Source organism: Dipteris shenzhenensis, chromosome 29, assembly GCF_047967505.1.
Source record: "Dipteris shenzhenensis isolate YYH24624 ecotype China chromosome 29, Dip_SZ_1.0, whole genome shotgun sequence".
NCBI lineage: Eukaryota > Viridiplantae > Streptophyta > Polypodiopsida > Gleicheniales > Dipteridaceae > Dipteris > Dipteris shenzhenensis.
The window spans coordinates 9,055,148-9,077,921 of NC_141624.1; the positions used below are offsets into that span (position 1 = coordinate 9,055,148).

General features: G+C 40.6%; 1 protein-coding gene across 1 annotated transcript; it reads left to right on the forward strand.

The window, feature by feature from the left end:
- The first annotated feature begins 866 nt into the window (after positions 1-866).
- LOC147882402 (uncharacterized) lies at positions 867-4,409 on the forward strand. The gene is made up of 2 exons (XM_087400232.1): positions 867-3,918; positions 4,042-4,409. The coding sequence occupies exons 1-2, from the start codon at positions 867-869 to the stop codon at positions 4,407-4,409; spliced, it is 3,420 nt and encodes a 1,139-aa protein (XP_087256358.1).
- Positions 4,410-22,774: the final 18,365 nt, after the last annotated feature.

Sequence of the window (22,774 nt, forward strand, 5' to 3'; positions counted from 1 at the left end):
AAATGTACATCATTTCAATTGTGTGGATGATGATATATGGTGGTGTTTTCTATTTTGCTATTGCTAGTTTTTTGCACATTCACTTGTCAATTATAAAGTTATTTCTACATGCACTTGTCATCCTAGGTTTCTCAATAACACACGCCACCATATGTCACCTTTGAATCCATGCATTTTTAAAATCTACTCATAATAATTTGCATCACACATTTGTGACATGTCTAGAGAAGATATACACTAAGTGGGACCTATGTGGTTTATGGAAATATCAAATCGATGCTATACCATGTCTTTGGACCACAACATGTGACAACATTAGATAATGATGTTTTCATAGAAAGGTTCCACTATTGATTGCTTGCATAGTTCCTCGACCTTGGTTGATTGATGCATGCTAGGATTTTTGATGATGAAATTGCAAAGGAGTGCGCTTGCTAGCATGGATGATAATTTGGCTTAACCAACATCTTGAAATATTCAACCTCAACGAGAATCAAGGGAGGTGAGAGAGGGGGAGGGGAGATATTCTTGGAGCACGCATGATCAATGAAGGAGCTAAAAGGAAAACGACAGTGCATCAGCTTACCTTACAACTTAGATTAACGTGTGCATGAGCTTACCTTACAACTTAGATTAACTTGTGTCAATGAATTAAGCTCGCCCAACTTAGGCTAATCTCTGTGGACGAGGGAGGGAAAACTAATGCAATTGATTTTTCAATACGAGAGCATTCTTTGGAGCAATATGGTTGAATATTTTTGGGCCACCGAAATTGCACACAAAAATTTCACCAGAGACAAAGTCAAAGTGTGTTGGATGTGTTATAAGCGAAAGAGTTTTGGGGTTTGAAGATGGAATCATGCAGAATGGAGCTCGTCCTGGTGCTACTCCTTGCTGTTGTGGGTACTAGTGGTAATGCATTAAGGAGCTCCTCACTACTGGAGTCTGATGCAAAGGCCTTACTCAAATTCAAGCTCCAAGTGATAACACTCGACCCTGTGCATGCCCTTGACGGTTGGGCAATGCCTCAAAATGTCTGCGAGTGGAACGGGGTGGTGTGCACGTGGGCTTCGTCTTCTCTCCGCGTCTCGTCCCTCGAACTCAGCGCTCGCTCCCTCCATGGATCTCTACTACTCCCTCCTCACTCCATCTTCCCCCTCTCCAACCTTCCCTTCCTCTCCATCCTCGACCTTTCCCAAAACTATCTCACCTCATCCATCCCTCGCCACCTTTCGCTCTTGCACCGCTTGCAATACTTGGACCTCTCCCAAAACCAGCTCTCAGGATCTATCCCCCCAACCTTGGGCCGTCTGCAGGAGCTGCGCATCTTGTACCTGTATGGCAATAACCTCTCCGGTGCCATTCCGCCTCAGCTTGGCAATTGCTCGCTGCTACAGACGCTCGGTATCAGTAACAATTCCCTCACCGGATCAATCCTATCTTCTTTGGTTCGTCCAAACACGCTGCGCCATTTCCACATGTGGGGCAATCATCTCTCAGGAGGCATTCCCCCGCAGTTGGGCAACTGCTCTCGACTGCGGAGCCTCATATTGGATGGGAATCTTTTAACGGGATACATACCATCTTCTCTGGGTCTTCTAAAGAAGCTGCAAACTTTGTATTTGTCGGGCAACAATCTCTCCGGAGCCATTCCGCCGGAGTTGGGCAACTGTTCCTCTCTACAGAACCTCTCATTGAGCCAGAATGCGTTCATTGGCTCCATCCCATATTCTCTGGGTCGTCTGCAGCAGCTGCAAAATTTGTATTTGTGGCGCAACAATCTCTCCGGAGCCATTCCGCCAACGTTGGAGAACTGCTCTGTGCTACAGATGCTGGATTTGTCTAGCAACTCTTTGACGGGCTCCATCCCCTCTTCTCTGGGTCGTCTTCAACAGCTGCGAATTTTGAGCTTGTGGGACAATCGTCTCTCACAAAACATTCCGCCGGAGTTGGGCAACTGTTCCTGTCTACAGGACCTCTCATTGGGCCAGAATCCGTTAATTGGCTCCATCCCATCTTCTCTGGGTCGTCTACAGCAGCTGCAAAATTTGTATTTGTGGAGCAACAATCTCTCCGGAGCCATTCCGCCGGAGTTGTGCAACTGTTCCTCTCTACAGAACCTCTCATTTAGCCAGAATGCGTTAATTGGCTCCATCCCATCTTCTCTGGGTCGTCTACAGCAGCTGCAAAATTTGTATTTGTGGGGCAACAATCTCTCCGGAGCCATTCCGCCAACGTTGGCGAATTGCTCTGTGCTACAGTTGCTGGATTTGCCTATTAACTCTTTGACGGGCTCCATCCCCTCTTCTCTGGGTCGTCTTCAACAGCTGCAATTTTTGAGCTTGTGGGGCAATCGTCTCTCACAAAACATTCCGCCCCAGTTGAGCAACTGCTCGTCGCTACAGAAGCTGTGGTTGCATACCAACTTGCTGACCGGACCCATCCCGCCCACGTTAGGTCGTATTCGCGGTCTTCAACAATTGATGCTCTGGGACAACCGACTCACAGGGGAAATCCCTGCAGGGCTTGGAGGTCTCAGAACCCTGCAGGGATTGAGGTTGGATTCGAATGCACTTACCGGCACAATTCCTCAGAAACTAATAACTGGATGTGTTAGTCTCGAACTCTTTGACCTGGGAAATAACATGCTTAGAGGTAGCCTTCCCTCTTCGTTAGGGCAGCTTCAGCATCTAATGCATTTTTCGGCATCTCACAACAGGTTGGTAGGCTCCATACCAGGCGGCCTCCGAAATTGTTCCCAACTGAATTACCTATACCTTAGTTTTAATAGGCTTTCCGGTCCTCTCCCACAAGAAATACCTGCTAGTCTCGTCGAATTCGACATTTCCCATAATTCTATTAACGGCCTAGTACCTGCAGGGATAAGAAGCCTGGTTCACGTAGTAAGAGTGGATCTCTCGCAAAATAATCTAACTGGCTTCATTCCGGACATCCTTGGCCAACTGGAAAACCTGGTATACATCGACTTCTCAGTCAATCGTTTCTCTGGAGAGATTCCTGTGTCTCTCGCCACACTCTCCCTCCTTACTTTCGCCAACTTCTCATACAATAGCGACTTGGAAGGTGCTGTGCCAAAAGGAGGTGTCTTCGACAACTTGACTGCAAACTCTTTTTTAGGCGATCCCCGACTATGTGGCCCTCCCATCTTATCGGCCTGCCCCTCTACTACAAACAGGGCCGAAACAATATTTATCACCTTCTGGAAAATTGCCGCCATCTGCACCTCCGTAATTGCAGTGCTTTTCTTTTCTGTGCGTACTCTTTGCATTTTGCGTGCTCGCAAAAAGGTATCGACCCAGTTGCCAACGCTCAAAGCTGTGAGATTGAAGGTTTCTCAAGAAGACCTCTATGTTGCCACGAGAGGTTACGCCGGAGAACATTTACTTGGGTTGGGGGGAACCAGCAGTGTCTACAGAGGAAGAAAACCACAGCTAGATCAGGAAGTAGCAATCAAAGTTCTCAAAGTCGCTAACCCGAATGCTCTACAGAGCTTAATTACAGAGTGCGAGATCTTGGGCCATCTGAAACATCGAAATTTGGTGAGGGTGTTAACCTACTGTCACAACATGGAGACAAGTACGTTGGTATTGGAGCTAATGAAAAATGGAAGCCTTGAACGCCATTTGTACAACGGCACCGGGACGTGCCATCTAGCTTGGGAAGTACGTCTAGACATTGCCATCGGTGTTGCTCAGGGAATGGTGTACCTGCACGATCATTGTGTGCCCCCCATTATTCACGGCGATCTCAAGCCCAGCAATGTATTATTAGACCAGGACATGACTCCAAAGATCAGCGACTTCGGGATTGCCAAGTTTGTTACAAGAGCTGACATAGGAGCAGCTTCTCTATCATCATCAACAAAGCTTCGAGGCTCCATCGGATACATGGCACCCGGTGATAATTTTAATTAATTTAGATCTGGTTTTTGCTACATGTACCTCCTTATCATTTATGTTGCTGTTCTTTAGTTGCTTCCCTTACTCATGAGAGATTCGGTATGTCAATGATCAATGACAGAGTATGCATCATCACGACTAATAACCACTAAAGGAGACGTGTACAGCTTCGGTGTATTGCTTCTGGAGATGCTGACGCTAAGGATGCCAACAAGTGACGATCTTCCAGCTGGAATATCCCTATCAAAGTGGGTTTCTTCTAGTGATCATCCTTTGAAATCCATTGATGCTACTTTGTGGAGAAGCTATACATCAAGTGAACCGGATCACCAACTGGAAGACTCACTCATTGCCATGCAGAATGTAGCCCTTGTGTGCACTCGGGAAAGCCCACGCCATCGCCCAACCATGAAAGTTGTTTTGGATAGGTTGATTCACATCAAAACCCAATCTCATGACATGCCATCCACGAGTGAGTGTATGAACTAGAGACTTTAAATTACTGCAAGTTTCCAATGAAGAAGCAAGTAATTTATTTACACTAGGCACAATCATACTATGATAGGGAGAAAAATGTTGTCATTCACACTTGTAAATCTTCATGCTCACAGATTATTCACTAGGCAGAATCTAGGCACAATCATACTTTGATAGAAAATATTGTTGTTCATACTTGTAAATCTTCATGCATACTTTGATAGAAAATGTTGTCATTCATACTTGTAAATCTTCATGCTCACATGTTGTTATTATTGGGTGGTTATTTGACTTCCATAAAATAGCCTGAAATTGCATTATCTCCATGGTGACATCTTAGTGTTGCACTCCCTTTCTTTGACATCCAACCTTGTAAAGCCTTCTATGATATTCCTTGTATCACAAACTTAAAATGGATAAATCTCTTGTCTCCATTGCAAATATCCATTGAAGAGAAGATTTCAAGTAGCATGAAGAACAAGATTTACATTAAATGCTTGTGAACCTTTGTAGGTTGATAGCAATATTAAAAAAATAGTTGAAAGCATACATTACAAAATATGAACATCATAACAAGATTACTTTCCTCCTTAGTATTTGAAACATATTCTCACATTTCATTTCATAATTATTAAATTATATTTTAAATTATTCTCTTTAATGAATGCATATAAGAACAACTTGTTGAGACTTGTAATTTGCTCTTGTCATACAAAGTATACTATACTTTGTGGACTTAAAATTCTAACTATAATCCACTTGTATATAAATGCTTCTTTGGGTTCATATCAATATAGATCTTAGTGTATATTTGTACAAAGCTCAAGGTGTCATGCTCATATTACAAATAGAACCCCCGTTGTAGTACTGCATGGAATGACACCAAAAGAAAAGTATACTGGTAGGAAGCTAGACCTTTTACACTTTAAGGCATTTGGATGCATTGCATATGTACATGTCCCTACTGAGTTGAGACCAAGTTGGATCCCAAAGCAGTAAAGTGTGTCTTCATTGAATATTCTATGCATGAGAAAGGGTATAGGTGTTATAACCCTTCCACTCACAAATTTACACTAAGCAGATCAGATGTTGTATTTGATGCTCATTTGATGAAATGAGCAATTGGTAATACTAGTGAAAGTGGTTGATGATGAAGATGCACATAATAGTGATGCTGCACTGAATGTAGAGTAGCAATTACAAGTTATTAGTGGACGAGGAGGGTCCTCTAGGGTCATTGTTTGCTTGGGTGTAGCCATTTTTGGTGAGGTTCAGGGACTTTTCTATATATAGGTATCTTGCATGACCCATAACTTATGCATTGCTCAATGGAATTTGACAAACTTTGTCTTCAAGTTGTAGTACACATTCCAAACTTGAACATGAGAGCAAAAATTTATGGAATAAGTATTTGAAATGAGACCATTAAGGCATTACAAGTGCTATGTTGCATGTGAAGCATGCATCCTGAAGACTATAGGATATAGCAACTTATTCAAACACATCAAAATTTTATTCTATACATACATGCAACCAAATAATCATTCTAAAGTACACTACGTGAGCTTCTCCTCAACCCAAGGACACACCTAAATGAGATCATTATGCATGGGTTAATGGGCCTCCAATGTTGTGCTAAAGTGATGCATACACATTTGAGGGCACGCTCCATAACCTTTTTTTGATTTGTTGAAAACCAAAACGAATTGAAAATTTGGAATCCAAACTATTGGGACTAGTGCATGGTGGTCTTAAAACATTGATAGTTGTTGGTAGAGATATCTAGATTCACCCTAAAATGGAAGAAGTTGAAAAAGTGCAATTTGTGCATATGGGTCATTTTTTGCTTGGGTGTAGCCATTTTTGGTGAGGTTCAAGGACTTTTCTGTATGTGGGTATCTTGCATGACCCATAACTTATGCATTGCTCAATGAAATTCGGCAAAATTTGTCTTCACGTTGTAGTACACATTCCAAACTTGAACATGAGAGCAAAAAATTATGGAATAAAGATTTGAAACGAGACCGTTAAAGCATTACAAGTGCTATGTTGCATGTGAAGCATGCATCCTGAAGACTATAGGATATCGCAATTTATTCAAAAACATCAAAATTTTGTTCTATACATACATGCAACCAAGTAATCATTCTAACACTACTGAGCTTCTCCTCAACCCAAGGACACACCTAAATGAGATCATTATGCATGGGTTAATGGGACTCCAATGTTGCGCTAAAGTGATGCATACCCATTTGAGGGCATGCTCCATAACTTTCTTTTGATTTGTTGGGATTTAAAATTTGGAATTAAAAACACTTTTAGAGGGCTGGAATACCAATGGAATGGGTTGGTGACTATGACCCCACCAATGGGGCTATTTATAGAAATCCCCCTAGATCTGGTTGACTGGTAGCCGGCTGACTAGTTTGTGGACTGGCCGACCCAGTTTACAGACTGGCATTGCCATCGTCCCCTAGATTGGGTAATGGCATCTTTGAAGCCATCAGATCCTACACGATACGGACATAAACTGACAGATAGCAACTCTGTTTCCTTTCTTTGCACACAACCTCCGAGTTGACCTTTTGATCCACTCCTTTGTCGATCTGTGTGTCCTTGGAGCTCAATCACTCTTACAACTCTGAATCGTGAATTGACTCTGATGCCAGTTGGGAAAATATCTGAACATGTACATCTAGCTCAAGTCTTGGCTTTTGGTACCATGTTAGAGCACGCAAGCGGTGAATTGAATCACCCACGAGATCACACCTAAGCACTCTAGATCGTATATGAGATGTGTACACATACATGTAAATGTAAACCACACGGTCAGATCTGGAATAGACAGCAACATATGAGCACCAATACTTGAATAAGAATGTCCAAGAAAGGACACATTATGTATTACAAAATGGTGCACTCACAAACCACACACTGTGTACAGCGGAGTGGTGCATGCTAGTGCTGGATCTGCCCTGACTCTTTTGATCTATAGGTCATGACCCTCTCTGGTCTTTTACCTATGAACTAAGAGGTGCGAGCCTTTGTGAACTCTTCAAGTATGATGTACTTCTTGCACCTGTGATCAACTTGCAACTTGATCTAGAACAATTAACAATCTATCTGACAACAGTGGGCCTTCAACATCATGTGAGTCTGCAATCTGAGCTATATTTGACTTATCAGTTTGAGCTTTGAACTGTGACTGCAATCTGCGAGCCTTAAGGTCTCTGCCTGCAATTGCAAGTTTTGCTTTCGTCAGTAGGGATGCCATAGTAGCTAGTCCTTGCTATGCGTGATGGAGTTCACTGTTTTCAACCTTATGAGTGACTATCATGAGATTGAAACTGCACTATGTCGTGATTTTAGAGGATGAGTTTGGGAATGTTCCTGGATTCATCTAGGTATATATATAATTGCTTTTGACCTATGGCCTACCCTAAAATGGAAGAAGTTGGAAAAGTGCAATTTGTGCATGTGCAAAGATATTTTAATAAATCCAATACTATTTACAATTTTGAACTGTTTCTTTTTCCATGCACTTGCTTGCTATATGGCTCATAAGCATGCCAACGGTCATTGCATTTAATAATACACAGCATTAAACCCGATAGCGTGCCCTTTGGACTATTTGTGTTTTGAAGCATTCTAGGCCACATTGCACTTGTTTGAGATATCCAATTCTGCTGACGTGTATTGTCGAAGGGGAAAACTGACGGCTGAAATTTTGCTATTCCCATGAATTTTGAATTTTCACACCTCCTGCCCATCAAATCTTGGAAGATTTAAGTACCTACAACCTACCCCCGCCTTGCAAACACCCTGCAACCCGCATGCACCTCAACGTGACGTTGCGCAGACTTTGGTTTGCCATTGTCTTCTTTTGGGTAAGTTGTCTTCGATTCTTTGCTTGCCTCACCAGCTAGCTTCTCTGGGTGTATCTTGACTGATCGTGGCCATGGCGTCAATGGCAACATGCAGCTCGCCATGGCTTGCAAGAGAAGCAGACAGAGGCTGCGAGACAGGAAAGCCAAAAAGCTAGGTCAAGGCACAAGGAACAGAGTGCGGGTCGAGGAAAGCGTTGGCATGGTATCGAATCGGCAATGGAAGACACTTTTGCAACATTTCTGAAGGGAGAAACAACAAGAACAAAGAAGACTCCTTGCAGAGCAGCATCAAGAAGTGGTTGCAGATGCACGCATTTGATCATTGCCATCGGAGCGAAGAACATGAGCTGTGGTATCATGATTGGTGGGAGCATTTGAGGCAGCAACATCAGGCCATTCAGATGATTACCAATCTCGAGTCTTCACAAGCTTTAGCCTGTACCCTAAAGTTCGTAGAGTAACAATCCTACCAACACCTTGGGAGATGCATGCCAAGAGGTGATGCTCTCTAACTTGAGAAATGGCCTACAGAAAGTAAAAGGGGTGCACAACTTAGATCAACTAGATGCAAAGAGGGCAACATTAGCTATGTTGGTGTCCCTTGAAACAAAGGAGAAACGGCTTGGGCGCACAATGTCGAAGATGTTGTCAATTAGAAGGACCAACATGGCTCTAGTAGTTGAACGTAGAGCAAAAGCAATGCATGATCATCCCAATTCGAGAAGTCTGTGGGCTTCAACAAAACGCAAGAAAAGGAGAGACAGCCTAAGTGTGAAAGTCATTGCTACAGTGACGACGTTTTGGCACAAAAATACGAGAGTTTCTCCAAATAGAAAGGACATTTGTAAGAAGCGGACGAGATGAAACGGTTTTGAGGAGCACATCATACATATGCTAGATACAACGCAGGTTAGTGGTACCTAAACGAGCCCGATGGTTGTTTGTGATTGAGCTTTGGGATAGTTTACTTGTTTCTTTTCTTAAACTAGGCTTGGACTAAATGTGATTGTCCTAAACTAGCCCGGTGGTTGGAACATTATGCAACCATAGGCTGATTTAGCTCAATCACCAGTGATGTGATTGTCCTGAACTAGCGTGGTTGAATAGAAATTAATTGTTGTCTAGCTCGGTGGCATAGTTGAGCAAAAATTAACAGCAATATTGTCGTGAACTAGCATGGTTGAACAGACATTAGTTATTGATGAGCCCGGTGGTTGAAGTTATTGTGTTTCTTAGTACTTAAATTGTGGAATTCAGAAATGTAAAGAAATATACTTGTTATTGTCTAATATGTGAAGTTGAGATATACTTGCTATTGTCTAATATGTGAAGTTGAGATATACTTGTTATTGTCTAATATGTGATTGTCCTAAACAAACGTGGTTGAATAGACATTAGTTGTTGTCCAGCCCGGTGGCATGGTTGAGCAAAAATTAACAACAATATTTTTCGCAAGATATTGTTATTTTACCAAACCAGCTCGGTGGTTGGAACATCATGCAACCGTGGCCGCTTCAGCTCAATCACCAGTTATGTGATTGTCCTGAACCAGCATGGTTAAACAGACATTAGTTGTTGACCAGCCCGATGGTTGAAATTATTGTGTTTCTTAGTACTTAAATTCATTAAATTTAATTTCCTACTTTTCGAGTCATATACCACTGTCATATTGTGGAATTTAGAAATGAAAAGCAATATATTGTTATTTTCTAATGGCGAAATTCAGAAATGAAAAGAAATATACTTGTTATCCTCTAATATGTGAAGTACCATTAGGCTAAACCATCCCAGTGGTTGAAAATGAGACAGTGTCCTAAACCATCCCGATGGTTGAAATTGTGACAGTTCTAAACATGTCCTAAACCAGTCTGGTGATTGAAATTATGACTGTCCTAAACCAGCGCGGTGGTTGAAAGTTGTTTTGCTTCATATATACTTTAATTAGACTGTGTTTTGTATTCTTTTAGTAGTAGCAAAAAGGGGGCTCTTTGTTCAGTTGTTCCCACATGTTGGGTCAGTAGACAGAGTTGTATCTCAAGTTTGTGGATCAGAATCTAGACTTTTCAATTGGGCAGAGGAGCTTTGAGCATTGTAACCCCTGGTACGTTAGGAAACTCAAAGACATGAATGTTTGTTGTTGCAAAACACACATAGACTTTGACTTGGCATGGAAACCTATGAATGACTTGAGATCTGGTCATGTTGGAGCTTTGCTCCATGGGGATCGATGCCCATGCCTCCCCAATGAATGCACAGTCTGTAGGCCACCTGTAGGCCACCTGGATCCTTGTCATGTGTTGGAAGGGAGGACAGGTTTTGTAGCTTGAGGTCTTTATGGGAGCCAGTGGTTTGTCCAAAGGGAGACCGTGAGTGGCACAGGATTGAATGCATTTGCAGCACATGCAAACATTGTAGTTTGAAGCTGAGACGAAGACATTCAATGTCTGTCCAAGTGAAATGAGGGAAGACAACCACATTGCTCTAAAATGGAGGAGATTTGAAAATGTCAATGTTGAAGGATCCAATAAAAAGAGATGGCTAATGTCATATAAGAGCACCCACCCAAGGGAGCTTGTAGGTCACGTGGTTCAATCCATCCCAAAATATGTGCTTCACAATTTCATAGCCAGCTGGTAGGATAAGCAGTTCAGGACGTGCCTTGCCAATTTTCCCCGTGACTTTATTGTATCTGTCATAGATTTTACAGAAAATTATTCTTTTCAAGAACAAGATGAGATACAAAGTGCTCACTGGTACAACAAGCAAATAACAATTCTTGTGCATATCACGTATAGTCATTTGCTTGATTCTTCCACGCCTGATGCCAATCTGCTTGATGACTCACAGGAGTCCAGGTCAATGCAACACACTCTGTTACAAAGGTGGTCTACATAAACATCTTCATAACTTCTTATGAATTGAGCTACTATCGCCTAAGAACATCAATAGATGACCATTCTCTTAGAAAGGTGGTGTAAATAAACACCTTTATGTATAAGTGGTGTACATAAACCCCTTAGAAAGGTAGTGTACATAAATCCTTTTATGTGTAAGTGGTGTACATATACACCTCACTTGGTATTAAAAAACACCCTTAACTATAAAAATACATTGACATAAAGTTTAAAATACACCATTAAGTATAAAATGGACCTCATAAACAATCTTTATACACAATAATGAGAGTAAAGAAATAAAAAAACTATCCGTGACACTGCAAGGTCTTGCAATTCATCTATGAAAAATACACATGGCTTCTCCCAAGCATGACCGCTCATTGTTATGAAATGCTCTGTATCAATGCCATTGATGTGTGCAAAGTTTGTATCATTCTCTGATAGCAAGAGATCATAGGAGAAGCTGAATGGAGAACCATCATCTAAACCACCAATTGCTCTACCTTGCGCAGTGGACTGCAAGAACTTTTTCTTGATGTCCATATATTCTGTCTTTACAACCTTTGGCATTTTAGCTCTTAGATCCTTTGTTGGTGTGGCATCTGCATCCATTGAAGCCAACCACTTTCTAGCCCATATCTTATCAAGCAGTTGACCTAGGCTAAGTGCTTTCTTCTTATCCACATAAATTGACTTGCCAGCTAACTCATCATCAGATTTCAATAAAAACAATAGTTCGGAGAGAGCAGCCTCACTTTGAATCATTCGGGTGACCACTTCATCCAAGTTGCTATGCTTGCTCTTCTTTCCAAAGAAGCAGTCACCGCTTAGGATCTTCTTGCATACTTCTTCTGTTATTGCATTTGGAACAAACCTTAATGCTCTCCACCAAACAATAGACATCGGTTTCATTATTTCTTTCCTTTGAGTTGCAGTGTGCTCTGGTGCCTCAAAGGATATCTTTCCTATTTCATATGCTTGGCAAACTCAACCTTATTACTTGGTACGCCTTGCGTATTGCTTTACAACACCTTTGAAGCATCTATAGAATTGAGTCCTCTTTGCCATGTACTCAGATGTAGGTCTCCTGCCCTTCATTGTTTGTGGCTTTCCACAGCCCACCCATAACTCCCTTGCCTTTATCACAGGATCTTAGAAAGAGAAGAGCTTTTTTTCAACCTAAATGGAGCAGAATTCAACCTTTCTGATCCTAGAATGTACTTCGAGTCATCATTAAATATGCATACATGACAAATGACCTGTTGAAACTTTTCCATCCACTCAATTTGTGGCAAGTTTCCTTTTCTTTCCTCATCAAGGGCGATCCTGCAAGCTTCACAAAGTGTTGCCCATCAATGGGCTCAAACTTGCATCTTAATCTATTCTTTGCCAGCATGTATCTCTTCTCGATGTCAGTCCTATATCAACTTTGGTACAAAGCCTCCCCACGAACAAAGTCACTCCTTCTAAAGTTCTCAAAAGCATCAAGAAAGTCCACGCGCTTTTGAAATGTGACATCAGGCAATGTAGGATCATCTTCTTGAAGTCTCTTTAATGCCATAGGACAAAGAGTGATATTAATGGCAACTGGAGTTCTTGTTTTCCTTGTATCTTCATACAATTTGTGTGCAAATGTCTTATCTAGCTTTCTTTGATTTGTGAACAATGAAGCTCAATCAATAAGCATTGTGGCCATGCTGAATTGTGAAAACCCCCAAATGTACCCCTCATCCTCTGGAGGATGTAAGTCTGCCACACTTGTAGAAAAGTCTGCGAGACTTGTATCTTCTTATTGCGGATCCTCCTGATCAGCACTTGAACGATCTGCACGTGGAGTAGGAGTTATTTTGGCTCTCTTTCTGGGAATAGCTATGGAACTTAAATCTGCTCCACGACGATCACTCCTTCTTGTTCCTGTAGTTGCAGCAGTCGATGGTGTAGGTACAGTTGGAGATACTGTAGTTATTGCCGTAGATATTGTAGTTACTCTTGTCGGAGATACTATAGTTATCGCCACAAATATTGGCGGTACAACTTGAGAGCTACATGTTATAGATGGTGTACTTACTATTGTTGAAGGCACACCACCACCACTTGGAAATGCATCCCACATTTTCTTCAATGCTTCCAAGGCACTAATTCATTCTTGGGATCCCTCAATTGAATCTGGAAAGGGCTTCAAGAAGTGCTTGTGCATAACTTGTAACTTGTAGACCACATCGTCATTCTTCCCTTTGCACACAACTTCTATCAAATTGTTTTCTTTAATGTTGATAGTTGAGACCATGCCACCATTTTTTACTGCCTCTGAAGAATATTTCACGCTTGACACATTCTCGGTAGTGATCACCAAAAAATACTTTGATTTGCGCTCCATAAAATACCAAGCATGTTCAAGATATTTGAAAGACACCTTGGAACCAAAACTCGAAGCCATAGTTTTCTGCAAAGCAATCAAAAACAAAAAATGAGAATTACAATGATTTTCAAACTCAAAATATTAAAAAAATTGCTAATTAAATATTTAAATATTAAAAAATAAAAATTAATTGAAATTTTAAAAGTTCAAATATATTTTTAAAAATATATTTTTCTATTTCTAGATACTATTTTTTATCTAATATTTTTTTACATAAATAATTTAGTTCAAAATATTTTATAAACATAGATAAAAGAATTTAATTTAATTTTTCTAAAATTTTATTTGATTTTTTTAAAATTATATTTTATTTATTTATATATCTATATATTTAAAATTTAATTTAATTAAAAAAAAATAAAATAAACTTAATTAATTTATTTAATTTTAATTTTATTTAAATTAAATTAAAATTTATAATTAATTTAATTAATTTTAAAAAAATTTATTTTAGTTATTTAAATTTATTTATTTATTTAAAATTTAATTTATTTTTTTTTAAAAAATTTAAATTTGTTTATTTATTTAATTTTAATTTTTTTATTAAAAAAATTAATTTAATTTGTTTTAATTTTTTTTCATCCCTTTTTTTTTTTTTGGGAGCCCCAAAGGGCCCCCACTTAAGGGAGGGTTAATCCCCTCCCCTAAGCCCCCAAAGGGGGGCCTGCGCGGGCCATGTTGCGCACGCAACAGGCCCCCCTTTGGGGGCTTAGGGGAGGGGATTAACCCCCCCTGAACTTGTTGCACGCGCAACAGGTTCAGGGAGGGGTTAATCCCCCCTCCTCCCTCCTCTCCTCCCCGCCTCCCTACCTCTCTTGCGCCTCTCGCCTCCCTCCTCTCCTTCGCCTCCCTGCCTCCCCCTCTACCTCTACCTTTCCTCCCCCTAACCGCTCCTCTCCTCCTCGCTCCAAAAAAAAAAAAGGCGCTCCGCCTCCCCGCTCCCAAAAAAAAAAGTACCGAAGGGGAAGGGGAGGGAGGGAGAGGATTCATAATCAGAGGGGGGAAGCAGGAGAAGAGGGGAGGGGGAAGCAAGAGGAGAGGGGAAGGGAGGGGAGGGAGGAAGGGAGGAGAGGGGAAGGGAGGAAGGGAGGAGAGGGGAAGGGAGGGGAGGGAGGAAGGGAGGAGAGGGAAGGGAGGGGAAGGGGGAAGCAGGAGGAGGGAGAGGGGAGGGGAGGGGGGAAGCGGGAGGAGAGGGGAATGGAGGGGAGAGATAAAGCAGGAGGAGAGGGGATGGGAAGCGGGAGGAGAGGGAAAGGGAGGGGAGGGGATGGGAAGCAGGAGGAGAGGGGAACGGAGGGGAGAGATAAAGCAGGAGGAGAGGGGATGGGAAGTGGGAGGAGAGGGAAAGGGAGGGGAGGGGATGGGAAGCAGGAGGAGAGGGGAAGGGAGGGGAGAGAGGAAGCGGGATTAGGGTTTAGCGTCAAGGATCTTTGTTATAGTATGTAATACTTTACAAAAGCCTTAAACTTTGTTTAAGGCTTTGCACAAAACTACAGTATCATTGAATCCATATCATTTTTCTACTTTAGTAACCACCAGATATCCATGGTATGAATCCATGATATGGAATACATATTTCTTCTGAATATTTCTTATCACATACTTCTTCATTTCTTCTGATACACCATGCAGCATGAATGTAAGAAAATATGAATCGGTGTGCTTTTAGCCTATTGCTTGTCCCTAATCATCAGTAGGATACTTTGACTAGATAGACTTATAATTACTTAAAGTAAAGCCGTTGCAAAGGATCATACCTAGTATTGGATATAAATAAAATACTTTGGAAAGCATATAACACATAGTCTATATATATCTAAACTAAATACTTTGGAATGCATGTTTTATATAGTCTATATACCTTAAATATTACACCCTAAATCTTAAATCCTAAAGTTCCCTATATCTTAGGTTATACAATCTAAGCTCTTAAACTTATATAACAGTTCTAATCCCTAACCCTAAACCTTAAACCCTAACCCCTATAGCTTAAATTCTAAAACCTAATTTTTAGATCCTAACTCTTAGATTCTAGACTCTAAGCTCATGACCTTATATACTAAACCCTAAATCCTAAACCCTAAACCCTAAAACCTAAACCCTAAATCCTAAACCTTAAAACAATAATCATAAACCCTAAACCCTAAACCCTAAATCCTAAATCCTTAACGCTAAACCCTAAATCCTAGATCCTGCACTCTATGCCCCAGAAGACTAGCCATACAGTAAGAGGTTAATAGCATCAAATAGAGGCATAGAGAGCTGAAACTAAGACATATAAGAAATTGTTAGTAGTGTCAAGGGAACAATCGAAGGCTAAAGAGGAAATTGTCATGAGTCTGAGGGAGGCATTAAGAGAAGAATGGAGCCAGTAATTGTTTGAGTCATAAAATCATGTTAGGAGATAGAGGCTAGATCCAGATGTGATCTCAAAAAGCTACCAATTGTAGTAGCAACTAGCTATCAATTTTGCAGTCATGCGCATGTTTTTAATCGGGCCTTTAATTATAGATGATACTCTGATTCGAGTGGCTTACATTTTCAAGGACTCATGTGATGTCTTTATATAATTTCCTTTCCCATAATTTGCCATCTAAAGGCTCCTACTTTATCTTGGAACTTCTCCTTGCATTAACATGGACAATGATAGTATCTTTGCTGCCATTGGATAAAAGGAACTTGTTATGAGTCTAGTGATGTGTTGCAAGAGACCATTCTAGCGTGCTTCTTTGATCTAGAGATAGGTGCACTAAAGCTTCACCATGATGTAAGTGTAGCAATGTCAAGTGCACCCACGTTGATTCCATTTAAAGTGTTGTCTTCAAAAACTAGGAAGGGATACATAGTGGAATATTCTCTTGGCAAAAATACAGATGCCTCAAGCACTATGCTTGCAAGTAGGAGTGAAAAAGGGAAATCAAAGTTCTTCGCATGCAGTGAAGGTGTCAATGTGGAGGTTGTAGGCTTGGAGCAAATAGTTGCCAACGATTACATATTTATGTAATCATACAACTTTGTGTGATTTACGTTTGCAAACATCCTTATCACAAAATCATGCATGGAATAATGACAACCCTTTGCCTATTCCAACATAGCTAAATTTGGTGCGATTTTAAACAGCAAAACAAATATTTTATCATCATAACAGGGGTACAACCATCAACAACCACCCTATACCATCGATTGAAGGTCGATTACAAGTGTTGCATGCATTCTGTAAATGGTACACATACTTGAATTGTGAGATGTTATATGCTCCATGCATTGATATTATATTTGTCCATGTGCTTGAATTTTTGCATGTAGAATGCCTTTCTTGCACCTACTTGTACCTTCAAACAACACGATTCAAAATGTTAGGAAGATGAGCCACATCATGATGATAGAACCAAAAGAGAAGGGATGAGACCTCTTGCATGAGACGAGTCTCAAGAAGAAAGAGGATCATCCCCATGAAATCAGAGCACGTTTTGAGTGTATGCAAAGGATTGCCACTGCACCTCTTCACTGCTTGCTAGAAATTATCCAATGCACCTCACAATGGGCAGATCTTAGGGGTTCTTAGTGAAAGGATATCAAAAGGTTGGTGTCCAAGGAACACGTGTTATCCATCTAGCTAGTAAATACACAGGGTGACCAATCCAAAGGTTAGGGAAGCCAACTCGATGTCCAGTTCTCAACCTATTGAGTAGCATGAGAGATGGAAGATCTATGATTGCAGGCACCTCGAGAACCGAGCATGTGCATGTGATATTTACATTAATGTATATGGCAAAGAGCCTCCCCATGGGGATGTCCTTCTGTACTTCACAAAGATGTTATTTTGGCACTTTGTGAAGGGACTCCTAGTAGAGTTCTCGTGATACAACAAAAGACATGTAAAGCTTCAAACAAATATTGCAATAACACATGAGGTGCTCTCAGGTGAGTTGCCCAATAGAGAGTGGTGAAACTTTTGGATGCTATGCACTATCACTATTGAGTAATTCACCTCCACTATTGAGAACATTTGACCTCGCATAAAAGATGGGAAGATCCATTCTCCCATCTTGCTGAGCTAGAATGGACTAATTGCCATCCTTTATGCACCCACATGCACATGGAAATTTCTATTCCAATATGGTTTTCAAAGTTTATTACCATCGTGTACAAGATCTAGAACGATTCAGCTTGATCAACATTCGAGTCAAAGTTTGTGTGCTATCTTGTGAGCTGATGTAGGGGTTTAACTATGATAGGAATTTTTTGATAAATTTGTTGTAGAATCTTATAAATTCCATGAATGATCAAAGTTTTAAAATATTTATTAGTTTCTTTTTTTTTTGAATGTCATCAATGTTTGAATTTCCTATTAGGATAAGCCTTCACCGTAAATCGGGTGCCATAGCAAGACTTTGAAAAACACACTGAACACACATGTATGAGTTAAGGGAGATTTAGGTCTCTCAACATTTTTGGAATACCCTTTGTAGGCATTCCAAGTGTGTTAGCTTCATTTGTCGATTTGAAAACCATCTTAGATGATTTGTATTAAATTGTCAATGTACTCTTAGAAAACCATCTTAGATAATTCATAAGAAATTGTTAATGTACTCTTGGAAGGTTTCCACCAAGTATTGGTGATTCTTCACCCGAATGGAATCACTTTGCTTTAAATATGCCCCACCATTTGGTGATAAAGGTGGTCTTTTCTCCATTTTCCTCAATTAGCATGATCACTAGATGGTCTTTTCTTCCTTGCTAGCTTTTTTGATAGCTAGACCATCTTTTTCTTCTTCTTCATTGTCCATTTCACAAAATATCAACAAATTTCTTCTTTCTTTGGGTTCACTAAGTGACACCCTTCTCAATCATAATTGCCTTGTGAAGCAATTCATTGGATATTATGTTAATTGATTGGTTAACAATGTGCCACCGCTAGTTAATGAATCATTTGATGGATAGTTGCAAGTCCATAGAGCTAGGATTGTGCCTTGGAGCCAAATAGGCCCAAGTTGATCATAAAGAATGAGGAAAGAGAGTGGTATAAAGAGATTAGGTTTGGCCATCCCTTCAAAAGGTGACATGTATAAAAGGCCAAATGGTTAACTTTGGTCTTCATTGTTGCATGCACAAGTTTGAAATACAAGCTCCCTCTTCTCTTCCAAGAGTGTTTTTGGGTGTTCTCTTGTTTCCTTTGTAGTGCCTTTGTGTTTGCCACTCCATCCCCATTCATTCTCCTCTTCTCCTCCCCTTCTCCCTCTTTTCTCACATCTCCCCTTTCCCTCTTTCTCTCGTGGAAACACATTGCAACAATCTAGGAGCTGCTTGAGTGACATTTGTGGATGGTTCATGATTTGCATTGCTCTCACAAGGAGTAGCTTGGAGTGGATGATCACATGACACGTGAATCACCGTCGAGACTACACATATTTGGCATCGTTTTCGGGGAATTCAAGGTATGATTTTGCATTGCACTTTCTTTCTCTCATCATCTAATCCTTAGCTTCCCCTCGTCATCTTTCTCTCATCATCTAATCCTTAGCTTCCCCTGATATGTCCCAAACAGTAAAGGCTTTAACCTTAGAAGTAGCTATAGATGCAAGCATGACGCCTAAGGTACTAAACATGGAAGAGTTGGCCACCAATTTATTGTATGAGTTGGGCCAACAATGGAAGGCAAAAACATTGAAAGATGCTCCTAGAAACCCCTGTCTATTTCCACAAAGAGATAATGTATGCTATGGCGTATGCAATGGAAACCATGCCACTAATGAGTGCCCTCGTCTTAGAGCCAGGCCAGCACTCTATTGTGCCCATTGTGTTCGTTGGGAAAATCACGACACATCCCAATGTCATTATCCTAGGGTGATTCCGCAACCCATGTATCAACAAAGGCCATAGCTAACATTGTGTGCACTGACCAATCTATCCAATCGGGCACAATTGGCAATACAAGGAGCCACATCAACCAATCAAGGGAAATTTAGGGCTCAAAATATTCCATTACCGCTACCAGTACTGGGACCTCAACCACCACCATCATGAATTACTCCCCTGAATCAAGTATTGGTGTAAGAGATACCTAGTGATTTTCTCATCCATTAGATCCTTGCCATTTTCAAGGGATTAGATTTGATCCATCTATCCTTTGATGGCATCCATTGGATCTACACCTTGATCTAATGGCTTGGAGGATTATACCACATTTTGAAGGTATCCCTTGGATTGTAGATGAGATCAATGGCTAGGAATGAAGATCATGGGTCTAAACCATGGGTGAGAGGTCTCTCCACCCATAAATGCTCAACATGTCCTTTTGTACACCTCAATGTACCATTGCTCCACAAAAAGAAGCACTCTCATTGGTACACCTCAAATCCCTCTCTAATCCCTTGAAATTAGGAAACACTAATTGGAGGCCCTTTTGAGATCCCAAATCTCCCCTAATGTTCTCGGATTGGGATGATCGTGCATTGCTTCTGCCCTACATTCAATCGGCTAGAGCCGCGTTGGTCCTTCTGATTGACAACATCTTCAACATTGTGCACCCAAGACATTTCTCCTTTTTTTTAGGGGACACCAACATAGCTAATGTCACCCTCTTTTCAACTAGTTGCAACTAGTTGATTTAAGTGTGCACCCCTTTCACTTTCTATAGGCCATTTCTCAAGTTAGAGAGCATCACCTCTTGGGCGTGCATCTCCCGAGGTGTTGGTAGGGTTGTTACTCTATGAACTTTAGGGTGCAAGCTAAAGCCTATGAAGACTCGAGAGTGATATTCATCTGAATGGCCTAATGTTGTTGCTTTAAATGCTCCCACCAATCCTGACACCACACATCATGTTATTTGCTCCGATTGCAATGATCGAATGCGTGCACCTGCAACAACTATTTTCTGCCGTTGCTTTACAAGGAGTCTTCTTTCTTCTCATTGTTTCTCCATTTGAAAATGTTGCAAAAGCTTCTTCTATTGCCGTTTCGATACCGTGCCATTGATTTCCTCGACCCACAATCTATTCCTTGTGCCTTGGCCAAGCTTTTCAGCTTTCTTATCTCACAGCATTTCTCTACTTCTCTTGCAAGCTATGGCGAGCTACATGTTACCATTGACACCATGGCCACAATTAGTCCAGAATAGAACTTTAGAAGCTAGCTTGTGAGGCATGCAAAGAATAGAAGACAACTTACCTGAAAGAAGACAATGCCAAACCAAAGTCTTCTCAAGGTCACGTCGAGGTGGGTGCGGGTTGCAAGAAATTTGCAAGGCATGGGTAGGTTGCAAGTACTTAATATGCCAAGATTCGATGGGCAGAAGGTGTGTAAATTCAATATTTATGGGAGTAGAAAAATTTTCAGTTGCTTGGTTTCCCAGGCTTCGGCGATACACGTCAACAAAATTGGATATCCCAAACAAGCGCAATGTGGCCTAGGATGCTTCAAAACACAAATAGGCCAAAGGGCGTGCTATTGGGTTTGTTGCCATGTATTATGAAATGAAATGACCTTTGGCATGCTTATGAGCCATATAGCAAGCAAGTGCATGGGAAAAGAAACAATTTAAAATTATAAATAGTGTTGGATTTAGTAAAAGATCTTTGCACATGCACAAATTGCACATTTTCAATTTCTTCCATTTTAGGGTGAATCTAGATACCAATATCAACAAATATTAATGTTTTAAGACCACCATGAAGTAGTCCCAGTAGTTTGATTCTAAAATTTCAATCCATCTTTGTTTTCAACAAAAAATAAGAAGTTATGGAGCATGCCCTCAAATTTGTTTGCATATCACTTTAGCACAACATTGGAGACCAAGTTAACCTGTACCTAATGTTCTCATTTAGGTGTGTCCTTGGGTTGAGCAGAAGATCACATAGTGTACTTTTGAATGATTACTTGGTTGCATATATAAACAAAACAAAATTTGATGTTTTTGAATAAATTGTTATATCATATAGTTTTTAGTGAGTCTTCATGATGCATACTTCACATGCAACATAGCACTTGTAATGCTTTAACTATATCTTTACAAATCCTTATTCCATACTTTTTGGGTCTCATGTTTAAGTTGGAATGTGTACTACAACTTGAAGACAAAGTTTGCCAAATTCTATTGAGCAATGCATAAGTTATGGGTCATGCAAGATACCTATATACAAAAAATTCCTTGAACCTCACAAACAATGGTTTTTGGTGCATATGAAGGGTGAGGAACTTGTTTCTTAAAGGAGAGAAGGGGGAAATCATCTCTGAGAAATGGGACAAAGGGTTAGTTTAGATTGATCCAGCATGCCTTATTGGCTAGCATTAGGTTGGCCATCTCGATGCTAAGTATTGGAGCATGCTTATAGGCCTAATACAAGCTACATAGACCAGTCATATCTAGCACCATTAGGGAAAGGGGCTATCAGAAGCTACACCTTGACCATGTAGTAGAGCTAGTATTGAATAGAGTTAGTGTACTGACATGTGTTAATCACTTTATGATATATAATAGAGTGGCCAAACAATGGTTTCAACATTTGGCAATGTTAGCTTCTCTATTTATAGGAGCTCACATATATATGTAAGGTGGAAATGTATCAAAAATCAATATTGTACACATGATGACTAGATGAAGAGAGTTATCATATTTGTTTTGGATCTAGGGTAGGTCCATGCATGATCCTAAGGAGAGTAGGCATTGTATACATCTAGGGGAGAAGTCCAACCAGTATATAGTCAAGAGAGTCATCATCTTTGTTTTGGATCTGGGGTAGCTCCCATGCATGATCCTAAGGAGGGTAGGCATTATATACATCTAGGGGAGAAGGCCAACCGCTATATAGACAAAGATTAGGGTAGCTATGGTGTGAAAATATGGGATGCAATGTTGGAACTGGCTACATCATTTATTGAAACCAGATGTGGCTTGTAATATGTCCAACCATGGCGAGTTGGTTGGCCAAACTAGGCTGACCTAGTGAGTCACATAACTGTTTGTTTACTCACACGGTCTTAGAGCTATCTAAAGCTAAAATTGTAATTGAAGTATGAGTCTTTAGAGTTACAAAGGTTTCATTACATGTCCACTCAAGGATGCCCTGCACCACTAGCATTGAGGAGTGCAATCTCACAATATCATGTTGGAAAGGCATATTATTCACCATTTCTATGTCCTCCTTATCTTTAATGATCTATGCAAGGATTTTC

Bases quoted from the DNA above. Each gene is read 5' to 3' on its own strand.
- LOC147882402 (XM_087400232.1), top strand. From the start codon at position 867: ATGGAGCTCGTCCTGGTGCTACTCCTTGCTGTTGTGGGTACTAGTGGT. The intron at 3,919-4,041 runs GTGATAATTTTA...GATCAATGACAG, and splicing joins CATCGGATACATGGCACCCG to AGTATGCATCATCACGACTA.